This window comes from Gossypium arboreum, chromosome 5 (genome assembly GCF_025698485.1).
Source record: "Gossypium arboreum isolate Shixiya-1 chromosome 5, ASM2569848v2, whole genome shotgun sequence".
In the NCBI taxonomy this organism is placed as follows: Eukaryota; Viridiplantae; Streptophyta; class Magnoliopsida; order Malvales; family Malvaceae; genus Gossypium; species Gossypium arboreum.
The window spans coordinates 22,440,263-22,466,686 of record NC_069074.1 but is presented as its reverse complement, the minus strand read 5'-3'; the positions used below and the strand labels follow the sequence as shown (position 1 = coordinate 22,466,686).

Here is a 26,424-nt window from a genome sequence, read left to right as displayed (position 1 = left end):
GAATAAAATTAATATAAAAATAAAAAAAATTGTATCGAATTGTTAAGTTGATGAATGAAAAAATATAGATTATCCAATTACAGAAATATAAATATTATGAAATATTTTAAATAATAGAGAGATGAGGGTGTAATTTAAGAAATAAAAATAAAAAATAGAAATTGAAACAAAATGCGATCTCTCCATAGATTCTGTATAACATGTGTTAGTGCATATCTGTTTCTGTTTCAGTCATTTTCTCATTTTATCTTTTATTTTGCTTTGGATTTCCAAAGGAAAATCCGGCCAAGATCTTTGTTGCCGTTTGGTCATGATATCATATGGGAGGTCTCTCTTATTTTTTACTAATTATCTGCCCTTCCAATTCAAACACTTTGAATTCTATATAAAAGAAGTTACATTATTTTATAATTACCACTCTTTCTTTATTTATATATTAAAAAACATAGATTAGTTAATTAAGTCAAGATCGAGGTTTTGAGTTTTTAGATTTGATTATGTGTAATGTAAATATTATATGTGAGTTCTTTCTTAAATTATTTTAAATTTTATATACACGATTAGAGGTATTTATTAATTGGGTCGACTCAAAATATAGGTCTAAAATTTTGTCTAAGTTCACCTATACTTTTAAAAGATTAACCAAAACCCATTTTAAGTCCGTCCATATTATTTTTAATTTTTGTAAAAAATATTTTTTTATATAGTCATCTTAACATTATTTTAATGTTTAATTAAAGTAGTATTATAGATTTAGTGTATATTTATCTTTTTAATATATTATAAATTACATAATATAAGGTATTATAAACTAAAAAACGAACCAGACTAGCCTGAAGCCTTAAATGTTCAAGTCCAAGCCTAGTCCATATTTTAAATAGACCTATTTTTTTTGCCTAAACTCATTTTTCGGACTTAGGGTCCATTTGTTTACCAGGAAAATATTTTTTGAAAATTGTTTTCCTGGTTTTCCAGTGTTTGTTTGCCTTAAAATAACTTACATTGGTAAAATGTTTTTAGAAACACGGGAAAATGAGAAGGGATTTTAGGGAATATGTCTTACAGATTTTTAATCGGTAAGACATTTTTCGGAAAGTCTTCCTCCACTCACACCATATTTTGTTAATACATACTTTATCTGATTAAATTATGCATTTGAGTGAAAATTGTATTATTTGTAAAGTTCTTTCTCTCCTTTTTACAATGCCAATTGAGTGAAAATAATTGTTACAAGACAAAAGATTCTGATTTTTCTAGCACGAAATTGCTTATATTATTTGGTAATTAATTTCAAATTTTGGTTGCAGTTTTTGTCTAAAAAATTATTAAGCTAGAAAAATCAATTGACATTATAAAAAAAGAGAGAAAGAAATAAACAGGCATAATTTAGCTGGATGAAGTATGTATTAACAAATATACTTAAAATTTAGTTGGCACTTAAAATCTAGTTTACCCATAAATAAATCATTGCAATATATGTAAAAACAATTTAAAATATAAATTTATTAATACATATATAATAATAAACTCAGATAAACAATGAAAATATAATAAATTCTTAAATATATATTTGTTTAATTTAAAACAGCTTTTATGAAATATATTCTTAAAATGATTTACTTTTTCGGTGTTTGGATGAATCTATGTAAAATATTTTCTGTTTGATAGATTTCCTGAAAATATTTTACATAGATTCATCCGAACACCAGAAAAGTAAATAATTTTTCAGAAAATATTTTACTGGCAAACAAACAGAGCCTTAATTTCTTATTCAAACCCTTTCAAATTTTGGGCAGGCCTTTGGAAACATGTTTATGTTGAAATGCATCTGAATTTATTTTAATTTATATTTTGATTTTAGGCTTATAATTGTTTTTTTTTTTTATTATAATTGAGGACAAAGATGTAGTTACTTCAAATATCAAATTAAGTCCTAACTCTCACGCCTCACAGTATAATAATCTTATCATGCAGCTAAGAGGTTGTTAGCACTTATAATTATATTTATAAATTCTTTAAAGAAAATAAGAATATCGAAAAAAAATACAGATTAATTTGTATATTTAAAAAAAAAGAAGAAGTTAAATATGACTTAAAAAAAAAGTAAATAGAAGAAAGTTGGTTTGAGGGTTAAAGCATGGTTGGATGAATTTGTTTGAATTAACAGATTGTGGGATGTGACCTCTGATTTTAGTCTAATATTTTCGAGGTATAACAGTTAAAGATTGAAATATGTAACCAATTTCAATTTAATTTAAAGACATAAAATAAATAAAACGCATCAAAAAGTTGTTGGTCCATCCTCAACTTATCACGGGTATTTATTTTTACTTCATCAAAATCTTGATTTCCTGTCTTTTACCATAAAATGCAATTTATGTCTTTTCCAAATTTAAGAGAAAAATTATAATTAAATTTTAATTGATTGATATGAATATTATTATCAATGCAGAAGGGCGTAAGTTCAAGTGCGTTGAAATATATCATCTTTCTATTTATGGATTGATGAGTGGTTATGATTTCTTTAATCACCTTCCTCTCATTTCATGTTACTACATCAACAAAATATTTTAAAAATCCTAAATAAATGATAAAAAACTAAACAATATGGAAGACTTGTCTGACTCACTTTGAACCCATCTTACTTATCTAAGTTCAAATTAAATATTTTTAATTTTTAATTTAAATTTTATTATAAAATATATTAATAGAAAATTATTTATAAGTAGAAAATTTTGACTTTTTTAGTATTATTTATGTTCATTTTATTGTTCATATTTAGGGTTCGTGACTGTCTTTTCTGATAATGTTCTCTCCAAAATTCGTACCTACAAAGCCAATATTTATTGATCTGAAATTTTAACTTTTAATCAACATTTTTAAAATCAAGATATGACTTAACCCATGAATATCTTTGACTTCTTTTTTACATAGAACACTTTATGACTTATTAATGATGTAGAAAACTTTTGTTTCATTTATTACATTGTCAATCTATGATAGAAAAAAATCAATATAAAGTATTAAAATTAAATAATAACATCTTTTGATTCTTTCATTTATTTGTCAAAATTTTAAATGTTTTAAAAGAGATGGTTGTTAACTGTTATACACATATATAATAATATTTGAGATTTAATTCACATTTAAATTTTTTTATTTTACAAATTGAAATACTATAATATATTAATATTGTTATTAATTAATGAGATTTAGATCACGTCTTTAATAAATTTTAGAAAATTAAATCCATTTATTAAATATTATTTTATTTAATAATATATGATTAATAAATTTTATGTAAAATAATATCTTAACTAAAATATTTTATTTTTTTATTTAGGAATAAAATTGATTTTATCGAATTTGAGAGAAAAATTGTTATAGAGAATTAATTTAGTAAAATGTATACTTCATATCTTACCGTTGTTGTTGTTATTTATAAAAGTTGTTATAAAAATAAAATAAAATATAAAAAAGTTAGTTCTACAACAAACTTAATTGTTATAATAAAATGTTATCATAAATCTGTCAACTTTTTATATTTTTAAAGGTTTTTTTTCAAAAATATTTACCGGTAAATATTTATTTAAAAGAAATTTCTAGTTTTATTTAAAAATAAAACGATTTGCTTTAATTTTTATTTTTTTAAATAAAAGATGTAAAACTATACATGTAAAAAGGAAAAACGATTCCATTGATCCATTAAAAGAAGTAATTATAGAAAACTATTGATGATTAGGTATTCTTTCACCATCATAAGTACTATAAACATGGTTTAAGCACCCAAAAAATTACTAGCTTAAATTAGCCATTTAAACCAAGTTTTGGCAATAATTTTGATATTTTTTAGAGTAAACTATAAAAATAATCACTTTTGTTTGTCTCAGATTACATTTTAACCACTTATGTTTGAAAGGTTACGTTTTAGTCACTTACGTTATCGTTTTGTTACAAAGTGGTCACTGTACCGTTAAACTTCGTTACCTCTCTAATGATAGTCCTACGTGGCAATTCAAATGGTTTTAAATGCCAACTTAGATATCCAGTTGCTGAGATGAAAATAGGTTTTTAATTAAATAAATTTAATTTGGAATGCCACGTAGGACATCCAAATTGGCATTTAAAACCATTTGAACTACCACATAGAACAGTCGTTAGGGAGGTAACGGAGCTTAACGGTAAAGTGACTACTTCATAACAAAATGATAATGTAAGTGACTAAAATGTAACATTTCAAACATAAATGACTAAAATGTAATCTGAAGAAAACAAAAGTGACTATTTTTGTACTTTATCTTATTTTCTATTTAGAGCAATAAATCACTTGGACGACATAAATTTGTAAAGCCTAATTAATGGTGGAGTCGAAAATTTTTGGGACGAAATTAAATTGTATATTTTTATGATAGTAAAATGTAATTTTATCATTTTAATAGTCTATATTTTTATAAATTTTAAAGGGTTAAATCAAATTTTTATCATTTTTGAGGGCAAAATGTAAATTTACTATTACTAATTTAAAGTTTTATAAATTATAAAAACCTAAATTAAAAATTTACCATTTTAGGGTTGATGGGTCTATACTAAGCTCCACCATTGAGCTTAACCACTCCTAAATCTTTTAAATTACTCGAAATTAGAGATAGGGAATGAAATTTTAAGACTAAAAATATATAAAATAAAATTAATAAAATTATTTTAAAATAATACCAAATTAGAATATTAAAGCGTAGTATAAAAACTAGCAATCAAACTTCTCATTTTATATTTTCGTGTTGAAATTTCTTTTTGAAATGGAAACTTTTTGTTGGAACTCGAAACAACTATAAAATGCCCAAACTAAAAATAGAAAGAGTCGATTCATTTTCATATCCTAAGTTTTAAAAAAACACAGATAAATATATAGAAACAGTGGTTGATTATCACGAGTACTTGTAATGTGTGCACCTTCATTTTATCTTGCACTTGTTTCATGTGTAAATTTTATCCCATATTTTCAGTATGATCGGATTTTTTTTAATTGTTGGTCCCTTATATATTTTTATTAATTTAATTTTATATTGTAATATATATTTATAATTTAATCCTTCACAAAAACATTATGACTGTCAAACATAATCCTGAGATTGGTAAAAGTATGGTAAATATTTTCTATCTTCTTTAGGGTGATTCAAGGGACCAACTGACTTCACCTCCCATGTCATTGTTCATATATCAATAGCTAGGACTCAGGATGAGTTTATATATAATATTAATATATGTAATATTTGAGATAAATATAATAGAGTATATGTATAATAAATATAATTATATTCTTAGATTTAACGGTTAAATCACTTAAATATTAATTGTATAAAAATATATAAAAAAGTGTAAAACTATTCGCTTTTTATACATGTAAGTAGATATCTATCTTAATATTATATATTATTATAGATTTAATATTTATATAATATATATCACATAATATACAATATAATATATAATTAGAAAACGGATCAGGCATGACAAAACTTGGATCTTAAAATTTAAAAGTACAAGCGATTCATATATTAAACAAGTCCAATTTTTTATTCAAATTTAATTCATATTTTAAATAAATTTAATTTTTTATCTAAATTCATTTTTAAACTTAATATTTTTATTCAAATCTTTAAAAATATAAAATAAAATTTAAATAAATCCTAATTTAACTTTCAACCCATTAATACCAACCGACAGCGGCAATCAAGCATTTTCTTTAACAAAATTTTTGGTAAAAGAAAACAAAGTTAAAATGTTTTACCGGAAAAGAAAACAAATTCCAAAAGTAATTTACATATATCGAAATTTCCAATTCTTTTTCGAGGAAGGTGTTGTTTTGTACGAAAACGATTGCATCAATAGGTTGTTTGAATATATTTATATATATATATATGATTACATATAAATGATGTAACGTAAATTTATATTTTTTAATAAATTAATTATTTATTATATTTTGCATTTAATAATTGAGTAAATTATAATATAGTAACCAATTTATTAGTAATTTTTCTATTACTCAATTATCAAAAGTTATATCTTGTATTTATTGATTATAGCTTATAAAATTAGCATAATAATAATTTTAACCCTTAACATTATAAATTATGTCAATTTAGTTAATTAAAAATTTTAACTCTCAACGTTTACACATTATGGAATTTAGTCCTTTTTTTTGTGACCTTGAGGTTAATTTTAAAATAATGAAAAAGATGAAATATTAATTTTAAAATAATGAAAAAGATGAAATAATATTATCTTAAAATTTTTGGTGTTTCTATTTTTATATATTTTCAATCAAATTTAGTTGATAAATTTGATTTTATAACTTTTAGATGAAAGGGATATAAAGAAAGACAAAACTCGAAAAAACAAAAATTACATAATATGTAAATGTCGAGTATTAGATTTTTTAAAATCAATACTAAATTGACATAATATAAAAATACCAAAGATTAAAATTGCTTTCAAGCCATTACAAATTGCCACCGCAAATTAACTGATGACAAAAAATAAAATAAAAAAAATTAGCTACTAATGGTGACAAATTATACAACTTATATGCATCAAATATAAATAAAAATAGAAATTGCAAGAAATGAAAGGTTAATGGAAACCCACATGCCAAGTTGCTTAAACTAGACAACAATGAAAAGAGAAGAGTACATTTAGCAATCTTCAATTGTTTAGTTAATTAAAGACAAAATCAATAAAGAAAATCCCATTAAGATCTTTCTACTAATATTAGACATGATTTGTAGGTCAAAATTTCTACCTTAGTTAACACATAATTTTGAATCTCCCATCCAATAAAAGACAAAATTTTAATGTATTCAAAGCAAACCCATCCAGGAAATAATAAAGTTCCTATGCTTCAATTTCATAAAAGATTCCCTAAAAAGAAAAATTGGATAAATATCAATTTTGTATATAAATTTTGGACTAATATGTAGTTTGATGTATGAATTTTAATTTCAGCAGTTATACACATAAAACTTGAATCATGGTGCATATGTATACATGAAACTTTGATTTTGATTCAGCTGTACATATTTAAAAAAATAAATACATACAATCATTTTCATATATTTAATTAATATAATTGTTTGCATATGCAATATATCAATGTAAAATGATGCTAATTCGATAATATTGTTAGTGATTTGTGAAAATTGAATCCAATCAAAATTTCATGTATAGAAACGCTCAAAATCAAAGTTCATGTATAATTTTGATATTTATCCCAAAAATTGATATAAGGAACAAACTAGAAAATAGAAAAGATTATTTTTTTCAAATAAAATGTTTATCAATATTTAATTCTCAAATTTATTTTGATTTAAGTTCAAATATATTTAAATTTGGCCAATATACTAAAAAGCCCCAATTATTATACCATGTCTAAATAAGCCCATAATCTATAATTTTTATCCATGAAAGTCCTCCATTTTAATATTAAAGTAAAAATAATTTAAAATTTTAAACTAATTTTGTCTATGTGAATTTGATGAAAATAGTTTATTAAATAGAAAATAACGTAATATTTTTGAAAGTGAAACAAAATAATATTTTAAAATTTCTTGAAAGTACTTATATGCATAACACTTAATCACTATTTTGAATTTTATGTCAATGTGAAGGTGTTTATATAAAAGTATAGGTAAAAATAGTTTAAGGGTTAGTTTAAACAAAGTATAGTAAAGTAAGGGCTTTCTTAATATATTAACCCTTAAACTTTCAATATGTTGTACTTTTAAGGGTTTAAATTTTTTTTAATCAATTTTAAGGAATTTGAAACTCCATTTTATTGTTTTGCCTAAGGCTTCAAAAATGTCAAGAATAAACTTGCTTCATATTAGAGTTGATTTCACTTTTAATTGATTAAATATATATTATTTGTAATTTGTGTTTAAAATCTTTACATATATATATTATGAATGCATTATTTTTTTAGTAAATAGAGAGAGAGGTAATGAGTTGTTTAGATACAAAATTTGGACTTAATATCAACCAAAATTTTAAATTAACAAAAGTTTTACACAATTTTCAACATTTATTGATTTAAAATAATATATTAAAACTTTTAAAAATAAAATGCTTTCCATAAATAATAAAATTTGCATTAACAAGGCAAGAAAAGTAAAATGGAAAATAGAAGAAAGTATTGATCATAAAATTCAAATCCTTAAAGAAAAGTAGGATTAAAAAGGGTCCCATAAAACAAATACTTAATTTAGTATGTGATCTTTGGTGTGGGGCCTTCTCAATATATGATGGGACCCACATTTTTACTATACCCTAATATCTCCCCATTTTCGATTCTGTCAGCTAATGTCAATCTCGTGAACGCTATACTCGTAATATGCAACATATTTTTACTATATTTATATTTCATTAATAATTTTTATATGTGCGGATTGAAATTAATATCAGCATTATTCTTGTATTTATAATTTGGAAAGGAGATTATGTAAAGAAAATAAATGTAATCTGAATTTATAATAAATTTATTAAAATAAATAAACAAACTTTAAACCATGATTTAAAAAAAAAAGTCAACGATTTATTTAAACTATGCTCATGAGCAAATGCATAAATATACTCTTAAAAATAAATGGATATAAGAAATCTTGTGAGCGGGATATATTTAATTCTAAATATACTTGTAATTCTTCCATTTCACATTCGATTTTAACTAAAAATAAAAATCTATTCAGGTTATTAGATTATACATAATGATACATCAAAACAAGATATTATAATAAGAAAAGAATAGATACATCGAAACAAATGGATTCATTAACGGATTCTATATCCTATCTAAGTTTGTATAATTCACATTTTCATCATATTGATATCATACATTGTATGGGGTCTTCTAATATTGCAATCTTTACCTCCATGGTGTCTATAGTAAGAAAGTTACTTTTCTTTTTAACCCTTTTTATTTATTTATTTATTTTTGGGAAATTTATGGGAAAATTTTGTGAGTGTGGGTCCAATTGGTTGTCCACCACGTGTTGCTTAGAGAGGAAAATGGTGCGGGAACATATGAACCATCCGATCACAGCATCATCATCATCATTTCTTCTTCTTTTTAATTGATTCGAAAATTATTTTCTATTTTGGTTGTGTTTTAAGGCATAAAAATGGGTTTGGTTTGGTTTGGGGTTAGAAGGGTGAAGGTAGGTATACAGTCATATAGCAATTTCAACGCTGCAAATAAATTCTTCACTCATCAATGTAACATTAATTATTTAAAATATTAACGTCACCCATAAATATATATTAGGTTTCAATAAAATATAAATTTATTTAAAATATGAGTAAAGTTCTAAATTTTATAATAAGTTTGTGTTCTTTTATTTTGACTTAAGAAATAAATAATAATAATAGTTCTTCCGTTAATGAATATCCAAAATTAATTCAACCTATAAGTAGGGAGGAAACTATATATTTTATAGGTATGAGAAAAAAGAAAGAAAAGAAATTGAAAATCAAAATTGAATTAAATTTTATTTTTATTCAATCTATAATTAATTTTAAGTTTTATTAAGTAATATAAATATTCCATATTTAAAATTGGAAATATAAATTAAAATATAATATATAAGAATAATTAAAAAATAATACATAAATTTTTTACTTGAAAAGTTAATTTTTTAAAAAAATTATGAAAAAGGGTTTAAAACTTCACTAAATAATATCTAGAAATCATACAACAATATCCATTTTATCAACACTATTTTTAAAAAGAAACCCTAAAACAAAAAAATAATATTAAAAATTAAGAATAAAATTAAATAAATTATTATGAAAGATTTATCAAACCAAGTCCAATTCAACCCTAAAATTTAGGGTCTTTAGATTTCACTAATTTAATAGTGTGTTAAAATTTCAAATTCAAATGAATCCAAATTTATTTTGGATTAATACAAAATTATAAAAATATTAATAATTATTAAATATATAATTATTAAGCTTTTATAGGTTTTCTTTTTTGTGTGTAGTCAAATCCCCATTTTCGTGTTCTCTTTCTATAACCTTATAAATGAAGGAAATTTTGTGTTTAGGCTTTAGAACTAATTAGTCTAAGATGCCCATTTTCATCAGTAGTCCAGCAGTAGCTGCCATCCTCCTACTGCCGAAATTGATGTCTAATGAAATAAATGTTTGATTTAATTTTTATTTTTTAGAAAGAGTTTGTATATATTCGGAATTTTTATTACTATTGATTTCCCATTCTTCATTACTGAAACTCAAAATTATATTTTGAATATGAGGTGGTTGTGATGGTAGGAAACACAGTCAACTGTTTCATGCAACTACTACATCAACATCAGTTTTAATCTGAATCGACCATTATAAATACTGTATAATTTAATACTACTTAAACTCAACTCAACTAATTAACTAGTCTGTACTGTACATAAATTTTTATATGATGAAATTCGACTCTAGACATTTAAAATCGAAAATCTCAACCTTGCGAACACCTCATCAACAAATCTTGAAAGCTTTTAATTTTTTTTAAAAAAAAAAGTAGGATACAAGATTAAAAAGCTTATAATTGTAATTGTGAAGCAGAGTGGCATTTGATATGCTGAGATTTTGGCATTTAAATGTGTGCAGATAGCTTTAGAATAGTGCAGGGATAAACAAAATGTAATTATGTTCTGCCGTTCTCGTGAATTTGCAAATAATTTATTTGATTAACCTATTTTTGTAATAAACCATATCTTTAGTAACAATGAATAAAAGTAATTGCAATTTTTTCATATACCAATTATTCCGACAGTAAGAAACCTGCAAGCATAGGAGTCATATTTGCTCCGTTGTTGCAAACTTGTTATTTAAATCAATTCATGAAACTTACAATTAGATAGTATTAGATATTAATTAAGATGTAAAAATTTACACTTTCATCGAGATAGTAGAAGAAGAAAATGGAATCAAGTTGGCATCTGGAATCGGCACAACGAGCATAGGTGACTGGTCTTCAACCACTTAATGATGCAACCATCGTGGAACACATGTGTGCATGGCATCGAGACAACCTTCTCACCCTCCGAAAACTCGTCGAGACAGATAGCACATTCTTTGTTCGTTGAGCTCAAACCCTCACGTAATCTCCTCCTCTTCTTCAAAGGTAGACGATCTTGTTCTTCATCATCACCCCATTTATAGCTTCTCAAAGCTTGAACCGACAAACATGTAGCAGGCTTGAAATTCAACATGTCCTCATCATCACCATCATCATCGTAGTCGTCATTCGGTTCATCGACCTCATCATCGTCGTCATCGTCGTCATTCGATTCATCAACCTCATCATCATCAGCCTCATCATCAACATTATCAACCGGCACCTTGATGATTACTTCCACTTTGAAGGAAATGAGTTTACGTGCAAAGTTAAGGGGTTACTATGTATCGCCGTGCATAAGACAAGATACCGAGAACGATGAGGGTCCGAATGTAGTCTAGAGGTGCACCGTTCTTTCTAACAAGGAGAGTAGGATGTTGGGACCATCTTTGTTGGACAAAATGGTGTCCCGACAATATGTGACGGACTCATTGAAACTTCCTAACATTGTTCCCCTATTGAGAGATGAAACGAAATGAATCCCCACAACTATGTTGAAAGAGTCATATGGGATATGACTATAACATTGTTGTACTTCAAGATTATTGGTTATTTCCCTTAGCTTGATACGGTAAATAGAAGCAGCTATTACTACCATCTTGCAACCTTTTCGATCGTTGAGGGGTGAATCACAGTTGATGTTGAGAGTGTAAATACAAATGATATAAAGTTAGGGGATTAGTTTTTTTATAGGGGCTTAATTTTTTTCCTATTTCTTCTACAATTCTACACCAAATAGGTAAATTGCATGTTTACTTATTACATTATAATCCTACTCAAAACTCCTATCCTTATTTATGGATAAGTTCTTAGTTAAAATTTTAAAATATAAACAAATGTAAAAATATTAAGGACCGTAGGATAGTATAGGATAAGACTGAATATTTGCATTATCAGATTTCATTTATTTATTATTACCTATTTCAAATAAAAAATTCTAATCCAGCTTGAAATTAATAAATATTCGAATTGATTAAATATTTAAATTTAGTAAGTTAATTTTTTAAAGCATAAATAAAAAAATGAATTGAAATTTGGGTACCCTGATTCATTATCCAAAGTCAATTTGAAATTTGGATAATTCATTACCGGAAAGACTAGGAGAAGTAGGTAACAAAAACCGAAAATAATTGCATTATTAGTAATTCAAGTACCTCAGCGCCAAAGTTGGGTACAATTAAGAACGTTTGTTTAGCTCAAAATTGGGGTTTCAGGAAATAAATAATTGATATAAGATATGAAATTACAATGTTTGTGTGCAGCTTTTGATCTCCAAGTGCCATCACTACTTGTGAAGCCAACTGTAAAATGCATAAAACATTCTGTAAAACTTTCCCTCCAATCGCCGCACAATATATGTACAAGAAACTCCGAGTAGGAGGCCACTCGGATTCTTCTTCATGCAAAATCCCAAATCAAAATTGAATACCTGTTGTTGAGGAAGCTTGAAACTTATCAAGACATTTTCATTTGGATTTGCCGATGAATATGTACAAGAAACTCCACATAAGATGGCCCATTTGCATTCTTGTCTTCTACCATGCAAGATACGAACAACATTCCTGAAAATGTAGTAATTCAATCATGAGAATCCCCTAATATATTTGCTTTTCTTTTCTTCTAAAATAGAAATTATTATAAGAAGCCTGCAACCATAGAAGCAATTTGCTTCATTGTCGTAAAAAAACCAAGGCAAAAACTCTCGGACAACAATTAAACAACCTAGTCTCTGCTCTCAATTACGTAGTTGAGAAAAGTTTATATGATGCATGTCGGAAGAATCCATGGCTATTTTGGTCAAAATAATCTACATAGGATATATTTAATACTTTTGTAAGGAGGTAGTGGGGGAATGGTGTCCAGGATCTGAACCCTGGATTTTTTGCCACTACACCAGTGGCTCAGCTGACTAGGATAATTTATTTAACCATATCATAGTTTTGCGTGAGAAGGAAGTTCAATGCACTTACCTGACGGATCCCCCTTCTTGCACAATGTGAAGCTGCAACAGAAAATGAAAAGAATGTAAAGATAAAATTGTATTAAACAGAGAAATGGTGTTCAATTTGGCTATGAAGGAAATGGAACAGAAACTGTTCTTTTTGGAGTAAAATAACACTAAATAAACCACCATTAATCATACCGAAGGTAGGAGCATCTTTGTTGGCGAATCACATTGACTACATCATTGAAGTTCTTTGATAAAGGATTGGAAAATTGCTGCATCACAAACTGAACATACAATGTTGACAAAAGAGAGTTAATGTCTGTACAAGGTAAGTGAAAGGGTCTAGACACAGAATAAAGCTTAAAAGTGAACAATATTTACAGGGGATAACCTAACCCGGTAATCCTAACATTTGAATCCAGGGTCACTCATTTGAGTGCCATACTAGTCAGTCATCAAGCAAAACAGTTTTCAAGACTCTACTCATCGAATCCAAAAATCAAATACTCCATAAATAACAAAGAAATTCTCACTATTAATGGAAGGAAAATGAAACAGCATGCAGAGTGGCACACAAAATTCATCATACAGGTAGTTTAATAGCAATTTCAAATCATAAACCGGATGAGGTCAATTCAATATACAATGGACCATTTGAGTTTAGTATTTAAATATTTGATTTATTTTTAAATAAAAAAAAAGTGTAAAAAAATATCCTAAGCTTATTTTCAGCAGACAAAAACCTGAAAAATCAGGAAATACAATTTCAGGTGCTTAACAAGTTGTTTCTAGTAAATAAACGAATTAATGAGGATTTAAAAAAAACGGAAGTAAAACAAAGTACCTGAGTGGGTACTTCGTCAACTGAGGTAAAGCCAAAAAGTTGTTGCAAGATACTTGAATCCACTGAGCTTCCAAAATATATTAAAGCATCCTCACCATTCTCAAGAAGATAGATTCCATCATCACAGACATGTTCACTAGAAAGTGGGATTGTAGGAGGAAGAACAGATTCATCCCCATCCTGTCCAGCAAGCATAAATTGTCTGTTGGCATGGTTAAAAAACTTTGGACCATAAGCCAACTAGAAATTTTATTACCTTTGAATCAACATTGTGGATGGCAAACATCCTGGGATAAACCAATGGGATTGCCAAAGGAGTAGAAAGGGAGGAAACATAATTGAACCAGAAAGAACGGTCATCTATTCTGCCATCATTTCGCAACCCTCTACTCTTGATTAATGCTGAAGAAAGGAAAAGACAATATTTATCAACAGATGAAAAATACTTCAATTTTTCCTTGACAAGATGTCTGAGTTTCTGCCACAGGATTTGCCAAAATGGAAGAAAAAGTTTGAAGATGAAGATTAACTAAATTAATAATAATGGAAATGAATGAGATACGGATCAAGTAGATAAATTAACAAAAAGAAATATTATACCAAGAGTATATAGAGGGAGAAGCTTAAGAGCCTCAGGAAGAATAAGCTGTCCAGTTGATGATACTGTGGCGCAAAATTTACGATACGAAAGCAGAATGTTGATGCAAAGATTTGTAACATGGTCCCTCACTTGAAGAAGTGGGCATGTAGGAATTTCAATTGCAGCTGCATTCAAAGTAAATTAGTGAAATGCAATAGAGTCAGTATTTGTGCAGAATGATACCATGAAAAAAACTGCGCCAAAACTCTTTGGATAAAATAACCAAGCATCTCGTCCACGTAGGACCAATCCGTAATTGGACAAATAATGGAAATGCAGAGCATTTTCAAATCACAGTTTGAAGCAGAGCAACCAGGCCAAGATAAAGAACAAAACCAGTAAACTTGCACAATCAATTCACCCAAAAAGGGAAAAGAAGATAAAGAAAGATGTACAATACAGATTCAAATACCTTGCTTTAAGAAACATGTGAATTGAGTATCCAAGTCAGCAGAGCGAAACAAATTACTTAGCATATTTGTGCACGGCAAGGATAAGTTTGTGACTCGAATTCTTCTTTGTCCATAAACAGTGGTATAGAGAAGGGCACACTGGAAAGTTAAAGCCAGAATATTATAAACGCATAAAATTTTTCAACTTGTCAATGCTAACAAATAATGTAAGAAACATGGAGATTAAAAATTCAGACACCATTAATTAGTACCTGAAAGCCACATTCAGAACCATCTTGTAATTTGTCATCATGCTTTAATGTTACCAATATGCATTTGTCACAGTCAATCTGGATAACAAGGACAGGTCATGATTGAGACAGACTGATATAGATAAAACACTAAAATTATCTGCTCATAACCATGTCAAAATCCTTTAGTAGAAAAATGTGTACAATTTCTTTTATAAAAACTTTATATATATAAGAAGCAAAATTGCCAATTCATGAGCTACAAAACTTATGGCTCATGAAAGCACAAAAATACACGTGGCAAGGGACAAACATTGAATAAGGAATATCTAATTTTGGAACCCAGCTAGAAGCATTATATCCTACATATTTGATCAAAGCATATTTTCTAACTCTTTTTTTCCCCTTTCAGCAAGGATTAGCTAATCATCCAACTTGAGTTCAAAGCTAAACATTTTGCACAAATATAATTTTATATTTCTTAAGTTAACCAAACAGTGACAGCAATTATGATCAGATTTTTTGAATCATGCTTAAGTAATTAAATAATTAAAACAACTGCGGTTAAGAAGCTAAAACACATTAATGAGAAATATAAGACCCAGTATTTTTCAATAAGAGCACAAACCCCAGCTAGGTCAACATCCGTTGGAATGCGTTTGCAGAAGTTTCCAGAGTAATCTTGAACTTGAATACCCTACAAGCATTCGAGGGGAAAACATATAATAACATGGTTATTATCATCATAATGCGATAAGTCATGTATCAATATGTCACTTAAGAAGCAGAGCAAAACAGAAATGTTACCTGGCTGCATCTTACGCGCATGACAGCCTCAAAACCTTGGGGCCTAGTGATGTTCCATCTAAGGTCATTGTAGAGCTTTGCAGGATCAGATACAGCAGAGAAGGGGTAATAATAATAAACCTGGAGTCAGGAGAAACGCGTTGAAAAGTGTGTCTTCCACTCAAAAAATAACTCTGCGATCTGATACTGAAGTTCTCATACATAGAAGTTCAACATGTAGATATTTGGAGTCGAGTAATATATACATCAATATGTAGTCAGGTTCTAAAGTTTCACCAAAGCATGCGACAGGCTAAAAGTTTTTTTATTGATTAGTACTCTGCTGGGACCAATAAACAAGTAGGAGGATGACACCAGCAAGTTCACTAACAATGACAAGGGAGTAATGTAGTTTATCACAAAAAGACGTAAAGACAACTTCTTTTCTAACAAAAAAAAAGAGGAATGTTTTTACCACTCGCTTTAAACTTGAGATGCACTTCATCCATAGTTTTATACTGTTTAACCAGGGAAACTAATGCATGTAATGGAGACTCAGCAGGCCCCGTATATAAATTATTTGCATGTGGTTTTGAAGATTCCATAAACAGAGTCAGAAAAATGAGAAAAGCTACCATGTTCCGATTTTAGTAGTAACTTGCATTTTATAACCTGACTTAAGCACAAAGATGTCCCAATAAATACTGAAATACAAAGATTTTGAAGTACTATGCAACAGAAAATTTTAAGCACAGCCACACGCAAGGTTTGCAACAGAAAATACAAGGTTAATACCTGGCCTCCAGTTGTTCTTGGGATGACAGAGATTGAAGCAATATCTACGTAAGTCTGAGTAGTTACAAAAACATCAACACAGACCTGCCATGAAATGCAATACAAGACCATGCTGAAAAATTTGGGTCATAACATAGATTTATCTAACCAGCATGAATTTCAGCAAGCATTCATCAGGCAGATTTTTTATATCACATCATAATGGTATCAAGTAGAAAAAATCTACTTTAAGTTTACCTGATACTCAGCAAATTCAATTGCCATTGTCTTGAGAATTTTGTCAGCTGGTTGCAGTAATTTATGAGCCTCCTAATCAATTAGAAATGGGGGAAAAATCAAAAAAAAGAATTCTATCTTGCATTGAATAAAAGATAGTTCCTGCTTCAATTAGAAATATTCTGAATTTATAATAAACATAACATCAAAGGAGATTCAATATGAAAGTGCTGAAAAATAAGATATTCGTATCTGAAAATCTGATTAATAGTTGGCAAAGTCTTTTATGAATTTATAGATGATTTGTTTTCCTTCTTTCTCTCAGAAGGGGACTCACATGCATCATCTACTATATAGTGAAAATCACCATGCACTACAAAGATGATTATTATAACCATAACCATCCCAAAAGGACCAAACCATTGAATGCCTATCAACTAAAACATAATACAGGAATTAAAAGCCTAGTCAATAACTTCGCAACAATATCACTTTTTGGTCAGGAAAAGAGTCTATGCCAAACATGATATTTGAAAGAAGATTATCAATATCTACATCTAGAAAATCAAAGAAGAATTTCTACTAATAAATTAGAAAACAGATTCACCAGGGTCATAATAAATCAAATTCTTATGCACTAACTATCCCAATGCTCTGAATAGCTGAAAGAATCAATTTGCAAATGTTAAACAGATAAAGCAGGTTTCAGAGAAGAGATGTAGCAGCTATAACACTGAAGTTGGACAAACAAACAGAAGATTCCACCTTTTTTTGGTTTTTAAGTCTGGAGGGATAACATCTCCATCTAAAAGAACAACCATAATATGAAAAGAAAATGGAGAGGAAACAATTGAACAACATTAGCAAACCTTTTCGCTAGCAGAAATGTTAGTTCTCCCTTCAGCCTCCCTAGAAGATAGGGCACCAATGCCAACAGATGGCAAGACTGTCACAAAACATATGTTCATTAGAGAAATGTGGGAAATAATATAATAAATTCTGTCTAAAAAAGCTGTATGATACACATTCCAGAACAGCAAATGTCGAATAGGTACATGAGAACTTGCCTGACTGAAATACTAGAAGCTTCCCTCCAGTACTTTTCATGGCCAAGAATGCAGCCTGAAATATAAAAAGAACACCAAGATATCAACATCTACACTTTAAATGTACAAGAATTGCGTCACACCCTAAATTATGACCAGGCGTTATTAACTTTCCAGGAATCTGTAAACCTCTTAACCTTGATCAATCAGGCACCTTTCTCCATCAAATGCCAATCAGCAGCCAAAAAACCTCAAGGAGAGCTAAAGTTTTCAAACATGATTTGTTTAAGAAGCAGGGGTTAAGTTTCTAGCCTTTCAAACCTCGAAAAATTCCCACTTCGTTTGATATTTGTGATTATAACAACAATGCATTTCCTTAACTAGGGTCTAGGAAACAGTTTAATCTACGACAAAATCCTCTGGTTCTGGACACTATAAAATAACAAAACTCATTAACTTGCTATACAATTTGGCAAGTTAATGAATATCCCATTGCCACCTAGGATTGCTCTGGTGGTAGGATCAGTGGGACTGAGTGGGGTCCATAACTCGTAAGTTTGATCCTATTGGTCTCTTCTTGTATTAGAAAAAGACAACAGTATCCAATTAATGATCGAAATCTTTAAAGCACAAGAATTTTATTTGTTAATTTATAATATCACCTTGAAATGGCTTACCTTAATTGCAGCACCAAAACATGACTCAGCAGTTGTACTAGTCTGAAACATTGTTGGGATGTTTTCAAGCAATAGCTCTAAATGCTGGCGGCACTGAATACTCAGAAGAATAAACCAAAGTCAGCAGAAAGTATTAGATAAATCTCAAGTATGACACGATAGCATCAGCCACTGTTACATTTACAACTTGTAAACTTCAACAAATACAAGAAAAAATCCCATAAATTAAGAACTAACCTCAGAAAGCTGAACAATGACATCTGTTTCAAGAGGGGTATAGACATCTTGTATGTCAGGAACGATAAGCATCAATGGCTACAAATTTAAGACAGCAAATCAGCTAAAGAACAATTTCAAGATGTTCTGCGGTATATTATATCAGAGAAAAAAAGATCATATAAAATAAATTCGAACGAGTTTTCACTGAACTATAAAATATGAAACTTGAAACATTCATGCCATATTCCAAAAAAAATCTCAATTTTAAGAGACAAAGAGACTAAGGTAGATGTCCTCAAAACAATACTTCTTGTAATGCTATTTGGACACACAAACACATTATTAACAGCATGTTTTTTTTTATCCCCCTCCCTGTTTTTTCTTGCGATGATTAACAAGCAAAGTTACTGACTACTACTTTCATGTCTTTTATACTAAAATGAGTAAAGATGATTTCCACTATTTAAACATCTTTCTTATATACATATATATATAAAGAGAGAGAGAGAATCCACTTACACTATTTAAAACTGACTACGGCACATAGCAATATAATTGTACTATTCGTGCATGTAAAGTTTCAAATCGATCTAGCATTTCTATCATATCAATGGCGAATACTGTCTTTTTAATATATATTTAATTGATAAAATATGACAGAGGATTAAAGAATAAATTGTATAAAAAGTTATGCAAGTGCGTAAAAGTAATTTCATTTTACTCTATTTTAAATGGATCCCACATATGTGGGGGTATATACCACTTAAATCACTGTTATATTGATCCTCCATTGATTACTCATGATAATTTAAATCTCACTTAGACACATAATAGAACCATCCAAAATGCAAGGCTGCAGCACCAAAATCATAATCATGTGATCCTATGTTGACAAATTCAAGTTTAAAGCGTGTAACACAACCCAGAATATGCTTAATACACAGTAAAGTCATCAATGACACTACTTGAAATAAATTCTTAAAACTTCTTAAAAATATTAGAATAATTTATATGTTATTATGGCCAAATTGGCTTCCTTTCTTAAACAGAAAGCATCCCACATGATGAAACCATGAAAAATCTTCTACCCAATATAATAGTTGCCGGAAAGAGGGAATGTTAAATGAAGGAAAGCAACTAATACTGACCTGTTGCAGTGCCCGTTTTAAATTATAAAAATGGATTGTTGAGTCAAATGTTGCTATTCCGACCAGCGTACGAGTACCTTCCTGCAATAAGCAATTAGCACATCAAGCAACTGAACTTCCATTGCCTTGTATATGTTGAGAAGAAACCAATGGCCAGAATGGAAAAGGAAAGATGCAAGCCCATGTATCAACCTCCAACTCAACTAACAGTATCAGGCATAAATTATTGCAGACAAAGAAGTAGAACTTGCATTATCTTTAGAAAGCATTGCAAAGGACATTAGCCATGCCAGATATGCAACCATCATAAGTTGTCTTGGCTAAAATCACACAATGTCATGATTTACCACCACACTCAACGGAGATACTCTACCATAATCCCAAATCCAATTTTAACAAAGACAAACAATTGAAACAAATTGGTCTATCATGACCAAAACTAAGCACATGGCAAAGCCATTTTTTGTTATTTTCTTATAAACTTTTCTCCTAAAGCCATCGAAAAAAAAAATGATAATCATTTGAATACAAGAAATAAAATTGAGCCAAATTAATAATCCATATTAGATTTCTCAACTAAAAAATGCACTTAGAATAAAGCATTAAACCCTCAACTGTGAACTCCGAAACTGACTCAAAGGTTCATGTGGAGCCATTGGCACTTCACAACCTCTATTTTGCTATTATAACAAAAATTTAAATTTCAACTTGTTTCTTTAATGCACAAACAGCATACTTTAAAGACAACAAAGAATTGCAATAATCATCAGATGTTACATCAACAAACTCACACTTTAAATTTTAACCTTTTTTATTTAATGCACAAACAGCATACTATCAACAGAAAAAGGAAATGCAAGAATCACACAATGTTATATCAACAAACTGACTCAAAGGTTCATGTGGAGCCATTCCCACTTCACAACCCCTATTTTGTCACTAAAACAAGAATTTACATTTCAATTTTTTTCTTTAACGCACAAACAACTCACTTTCAAGAGAACAAAGAAATAAAACAAATACGGCAATATTGCATCAACAACAGTACCTCTAGTACCTCCTGTTGGAACTAAGAAAAAATAAAAAGGGGATCTGTGGTAGATGTGCATCTTTTGACTAACTTGAAACTGAGGAAAGAAACGCTTCAGTGCTAATTTATCTAGGAAGAGTTCTGATAAAGAACTAAGCCTCAAGATACAATAATGTCTATGAAAATACATATATAAAACGTATGATACATTACTCAAGGGGGAACAAAAAAGAAAAGAAAATGGCTCCATGATCTGTTCTAACAATGAACACAAACAGTAAAGAACCCCATTCTTGAGAATTTAACAGTGCAAAATCGACAAATAAATTTGACACAGTGATTAATGATAAAAGATAGATCAAAACACAAACTATGATCTCAGAATAGTTTCCACATCCACTGATATAATGCAGCAAAGAGAACTACTTTAGGGGGGAAGGGGGAATGAACAAGTAGATTGATAAATTACAACTAGAAAGAACTTCTAGAAATTGATATGGAACTCACAGGAAGATCAGAAATAACTTGATTAATCGCACTGCAAGCTGCAGCAGTGGCACCAGTTTGTACGGCATTCATGGACACATCAATTAGGAAAAAATACACAGCTGGCATTGGATCACGGACCTGAATAGAAATTCAATCAAAAGAATGAACTATGCTCTGATGATCTCATCCAATTAAAGAATTAACAAAAAGAAAAAAACAGATGAAAGAAGAAAAAGAAAAAGGCCCTAGTAAACCCCTGGACAGAATAGTTTCATACAACTAAATACTACCAAATGTTAGCATAATTTGGAATTGTTTAAATTGTTTTTCCCCCTCATTTGTCATTTTTTAGTTCATCTTAATCTTTTGGACACTACCCCTGGAATGCCAGATCAGTCAAAGTTGTAAAAGGAAAGATTCACTGTCTTAAGTCAATCAGGAAGACAACCAAAAGATACAGCTACCTGCAGAAACTAATATGTTACTAGGTTAAGCTAATCAAATGTTAAATTATCCCTTCATTTATACATTATCCAAAGATATATGCATTCATCTTAAAATTGCTACTTAAGCATTTAAGAAACAAAAGAGGAAGAGATGTAGCTACAGTTAAATAAAGTAGAAATAGACATGTTTATCAACTTAAAATTTACACCAAGTGTTGGGAGACAACATTGTTGGAAGGGGTAGCCACAAACCCTGAACATGGATCGTAAAACGAACATGAAATTTACCAAAAAAATCAATTTAAATTTACAAACTTATAAATTTTAACAAACCATGTACTCTTTTGAAGCAACAAATTCAACTGTTCCTCTACAAAGCTCAGGCCTCTCATCAGCATCTCTACGCCGGCCATCAGGACCAAGGTTGCAATGGTAGTCACGGGGAGTATCATCAGTAAACCCTGAAAGAAAATAACATAATCAGTGACATTGCCACCTTACTACATTACAGCAACACAACCAGAGATCGGAAATAGACAAGTTCAATGTCTGCGGTCATGGCATTTATGTGTAAAATAGTAAATGCAAAATTGATAAAATCCAATATACTAAGAATAGAAGCACAGATCACTATGCAATCTAAGAAACATATAGCCAACAACTAAGATACTTAGAGAATATTATTACATTTGAATCATAAATAGCACTTCAAACAGCTTCCAAATAAAATTTCTCAAATAATAATTAGTACTAATCCACTGTTTAATTCCCAAAGTGTAATACAGCAATGAAACACAAGCAACAGATAAAGATAAATAATACTGACCACACAAATTGCAGATAAACTTCCTTCCCTGATCAATGAACTTCATGAAAGGATTTATGTAACCTTTGCAGCGAGAACATCGAACAGGACCACTTTCCCCAAAATCCACGACCTATAGGAGAAATTTTCAAAATATGATGAGTAAAAGGGAATTTTCAAAATTCATGGTGGTCTTGACAATTTGGATAGCGAACTAGAAGTGCAAGTTGCCTATAACATCACCTGAATAGGATCCTCCGATGGATGAGGGAGGGCCATAGGTTGTACTAACAAAGCCAGCTGCATCGCAGAGGTTGTCAAAAGGTCGGCCGTGCAAGGGATCTATTATATGAAAAGAAAATAAACAAGTACATAAAACATAACAATGAGTACTGGTTGGGAAATTGCAGCACAAACCTCATTAAAATATTATGCAATTACAGAGTAAATAAGCCACAATAAATTCATATAGTTTGTCATGACCTGATTGATGGTACATCTCATATATCGTGGACTACAATTCCCGGTGTCTCTGACAATGTAATCACTTGTAGCAGGCTTCAAAAGATTACAAGTCATCAGGATAAGTAACAAAATTCAAACTGCAGCTATATACGAAGTTGTTATAGCAGTATGCATACATGCACTAACAACCCATAAAAAGAATTATGAACCTAAGCTTAAATAAAGATCAAAAGGAATAGACAAATTAGCAAGTTCCAGGTGAATTAAGTAATTTCCTCTCTATGCCTTTGAAATGATCAAAGATAATACCGGAGGAGGATTTGCTGAGTTGCCATGGCGAGTTTCATACACGATTGGTGTTGCATTTGGAATAGGTCTTGGAATTTGATTAGGATCAATCTTTGATGACCCTGACATAGGTGCTCCAGGTTGGCCCATTGCAGGTGGAATGTTAGTCATAGCTTGATTTGGTAGTGCTTGTTGTGGCATTCCAAACATTCTTGGAGGTTGTGCATGAGTAGAGCCAGGAATATGAGGAGGTTGGGTTCCCTAAAGCAAATAGAAACATTCAGAATCTAAATCATTGAAGGAAACGAACAAAATGCAAATCCACTTATACTAAACCACACAACCCTGTACTTAGAATTTTAAGCACCTCATATGCATTGTCTTAAAATGGTTTAGACCAAAATGTCATATGCCAATTGATCAAATTTGACCTTATTGAATCAATAACCAACTTCTAATTGATTCAAGCAAAAAGATACGGTCATCAGCCATTGGACCAAAGATCCAGGTCATTAGATGCAATTTTAATGTAATTACTAAAGTACAGAGCTAAGATTTCTACACCAATCATTCACAGTTAAAAATATGCCAAAATTTCGAATCAACATCAAACGAGTGCACCTAAAAGTTCCAGTTATTGAACTGCATAAATTAAAGGAAACAATGACTTTTATGCCCAAAGCAGGTTGCTAATAGACCAGCTCAACAACAAAATAATCTATGATTAATTCCAACTGATTACATTTGTTATTCTTGAAAGCATAATATTATAAAGTTTGAGTGCTAACCTGCTGGGGTTGCATCGACCATGTCTGTGGTCCATAAGGAGAACCCAGAGGAGGTGGTCTAGCCTGCGTCATGGCTGGAAATGGTGATGATGCTGAAGGCAGAGGAGGAGTTTGTGGGGAACTAACAGCTGAACTTCCCAAAACAGAACGCATAGTTGGAGCCTGAGCAGGTGCCCTAGCTGACATCATAGATGGTGGAGGTCCAACCGGAGGTTGTGAAACAATTGCAGCAGGAGGAAATCGGGGTGCACCAGGCAAAGCTCCTGCGCCAACTGCTGGTGGCCCATTACTGGAAGGACCAGCGGGTGCCCTTGACATTGGCCCAGCAGGACCACCAGTCAAAGGTGAAGATGACACAAAAGAACTAGGACGAGCACCTGATGGCGGTGGTGCAGCTGAGGCACTAGATACACCTGAAGATGGGAAAGCACTAGAAGGTAGAACTACGCCACCTGTAGATGAAGACAATGAAGCAGGAGGAGGTCTAGACCCAAAAGGGGGTGGGTGACTAACAGGCAAACCAACCGGTCTTCCTGGGGGTACATTTGCAGGTAATGTGGTTTGCGGTGGTCCAGCAGGAATCACTGCAGGTCTTCCCACCATACCAGGTGGTGGTCCAGGCCGTGACATTGGCGGGGAAGCAACTGGGAATCCAGCAGTGACTGAAGATTGAGGAAAGGGTGGTGGTTGACCAAAAGGGGAAGGCCTAGGACCAGAATTGGGCATAGAGTGTGGCCGATTTAGGTTCATATTCTGCATGTTATCGGCTAAGGAATTGGGATTGGTTTGAAAATTAGGATTAAAATTAGGATGTGGTGATTGCTGCCGTGCATTGGCGCCGGGTCTAGGTGCCCCTGGAGGCACAGGAGCTGCCATAATTTAATCAAAACAGATTCCAATCCCCTCCTTCAATATCCCTCTTCTTTATATATTTTTTACAACACGATCAAAATCTACAGAAACCCAAAAAACCAATAACTCTTTTAACAATTCTAAGAAAATAATAAATCTACAGCAATCATGATCCCAGAGTAATAACAAAAGCAATAAGATCGAATGAAATAACGCAAAATGATATAAAATTGCGAATACATAATTACATGAAGTACCCGTGATCGAAGAAATTTGCGTCGGATCTGTAGAACGAAAGAAACAATTAGCTAAGATCTGAATGATGTGAATTAAGGAGTAGGGTTTTAGAAAGAGAGAACGGAGAAATTAGGGTTTATTTAGGAGGATTGACAGGCAGATTGGGATTTGGTGAAGGAAGGGAGAAAGGAAAGCGATACAAAGTGGGGCGGGTATTATATTTTTGACGTTCAAAACAAAGAAAAGCAACATTCATTGCTCATGCTCCCCTTGATAGAGTTAGAGTTGTTACATTTACCATTTTTTTCCAATTAATGGTTTGTTTTCTTTTTCCTTTAACTAACATTGTAACCATAATTCGGCATCTTTGTTGTTTTATTTTTTATACAACTTTTACTACCGTAAAATGTTAAACCCTTAAGTCGGATGATAATATTTGTTAAAATAAATTCAAATAATTCTTTATTATTGGTAATAATATTGATTAAGCCATATTAAATTGATAAAAGTATCATATGATAGAAGTCTTTATACTAAAAATCAATTAACAAATTAATTACTTTAAGTTAGCATGAGATGTACATGACATACCATATTTAATTGTCTAATTAATTTATTAGTTATACTAATTTTTAACAATAGAAATAGATGAAATTTTTATATTAATAATTAATTTACTCTTTGATCGACATAAAAGATTAATTTACCAATTTTTTAAATAAAAGAATTAAAATACAATCTTACTCTTAATACAAGCCTCCAAAATAACTTTTACTTATTAAATTAAATTTTATTTTTATTATAATGAAAAATTTGAAAAATAAAAATAAAAATTAATATCCAATGCATTATAATAAATAAATAACTATTACATTTAGGATGTGCTTTATAA

General features: G+C 30.0%; 2 protein-coding genes across 3 annotated transcripts; both read right to left on the bottom strand.

Moving 5' to 3' along the window:
- Positions 1 to 10,979: 10,979 nt before the first annotated feature.
- LOC108451040 (uncharacterized) lies at positions 10,980 to 11,768 on the bottom strand. The gene is made up of 2 exons (XM_053027502.1): positions 11,555 to 11,768; positions 10,980 to 11,410 (listed from the first exon to the last, which is right to left on the bottom strand). Exons 1-2 carry the CDS (start codon positions 11,766 to 11,768, stop codon positions 10,980 to 10,982), a joined length of 645 nt encoding a protein of 214 aa, XP_052883462.1.
- A 513-nt stretch (positions 11,769 to 12,281) lies between these two features.
- Positions 12,282 to 25,866, bottom strand: LOC108451042 (protein transport protein Sec24-like At4g32640). 2 transcript variants are annotated; one of them, XM_053027552.1, is made up of 26 exons: positions 25,544 to 25,866; positions 24,444 to 25,396; positions 23,677 to 23,916; positions 23,386 to 23,460; positions 23,146 to 23,244; positions 22,924 to 23,035; positions 22,431 to 22,558; positions 21,670 to 21,789; positions 20,133 to 20,213; positions 19,003 to 19,080; positions 18,766 to 18,858; positions 18,110 to 18,164; positions 17,912 to 17,988; positions 17,064 to 17,135; positions 16,827 to 16,910; positions 16,053 to 16,172; positions 15,874 to 15,942; positions 15,267 to 15,344; positions 15,015 to 15,153; positions 14,563 to 14,727; positions 14,219 to 14,364; positions 13,963 to 14,142; positions 13,314 to 13,402; positions 13,141 to 13,172; positions 12,600 to 12,732; positions 12,282 to 12,471 (listed from the first exon to the last, which is right to left on the bottom strand). In XM_053027552.1, the coding sequence occupies exons 2-25, from the start codon at positions 25,317 to 25,319 to the stop codon at positions 12,626 to 12,628; spliced, it is 3,315 nt and encodes a 1,104-aa protein (XP_052883512.1). In that variant the 5' UTR covers positions 25,320 to 25,396; positions 25,544 to 25,866; the 3' UTR covers positions 12,282 to 12,471; positions 12,600 to 12,625. The 2 variants fall into 2 exon arrangements, with proteins under 2 accessions (XP_052883512.1, XP_052883511.1); XM_053027551.1 differs by having other exon boundaries at positions 25,553 to 25,865.
- Between the last annotated feature and the right edge of the window lie 558 nt (positions 25,867 to 26,424).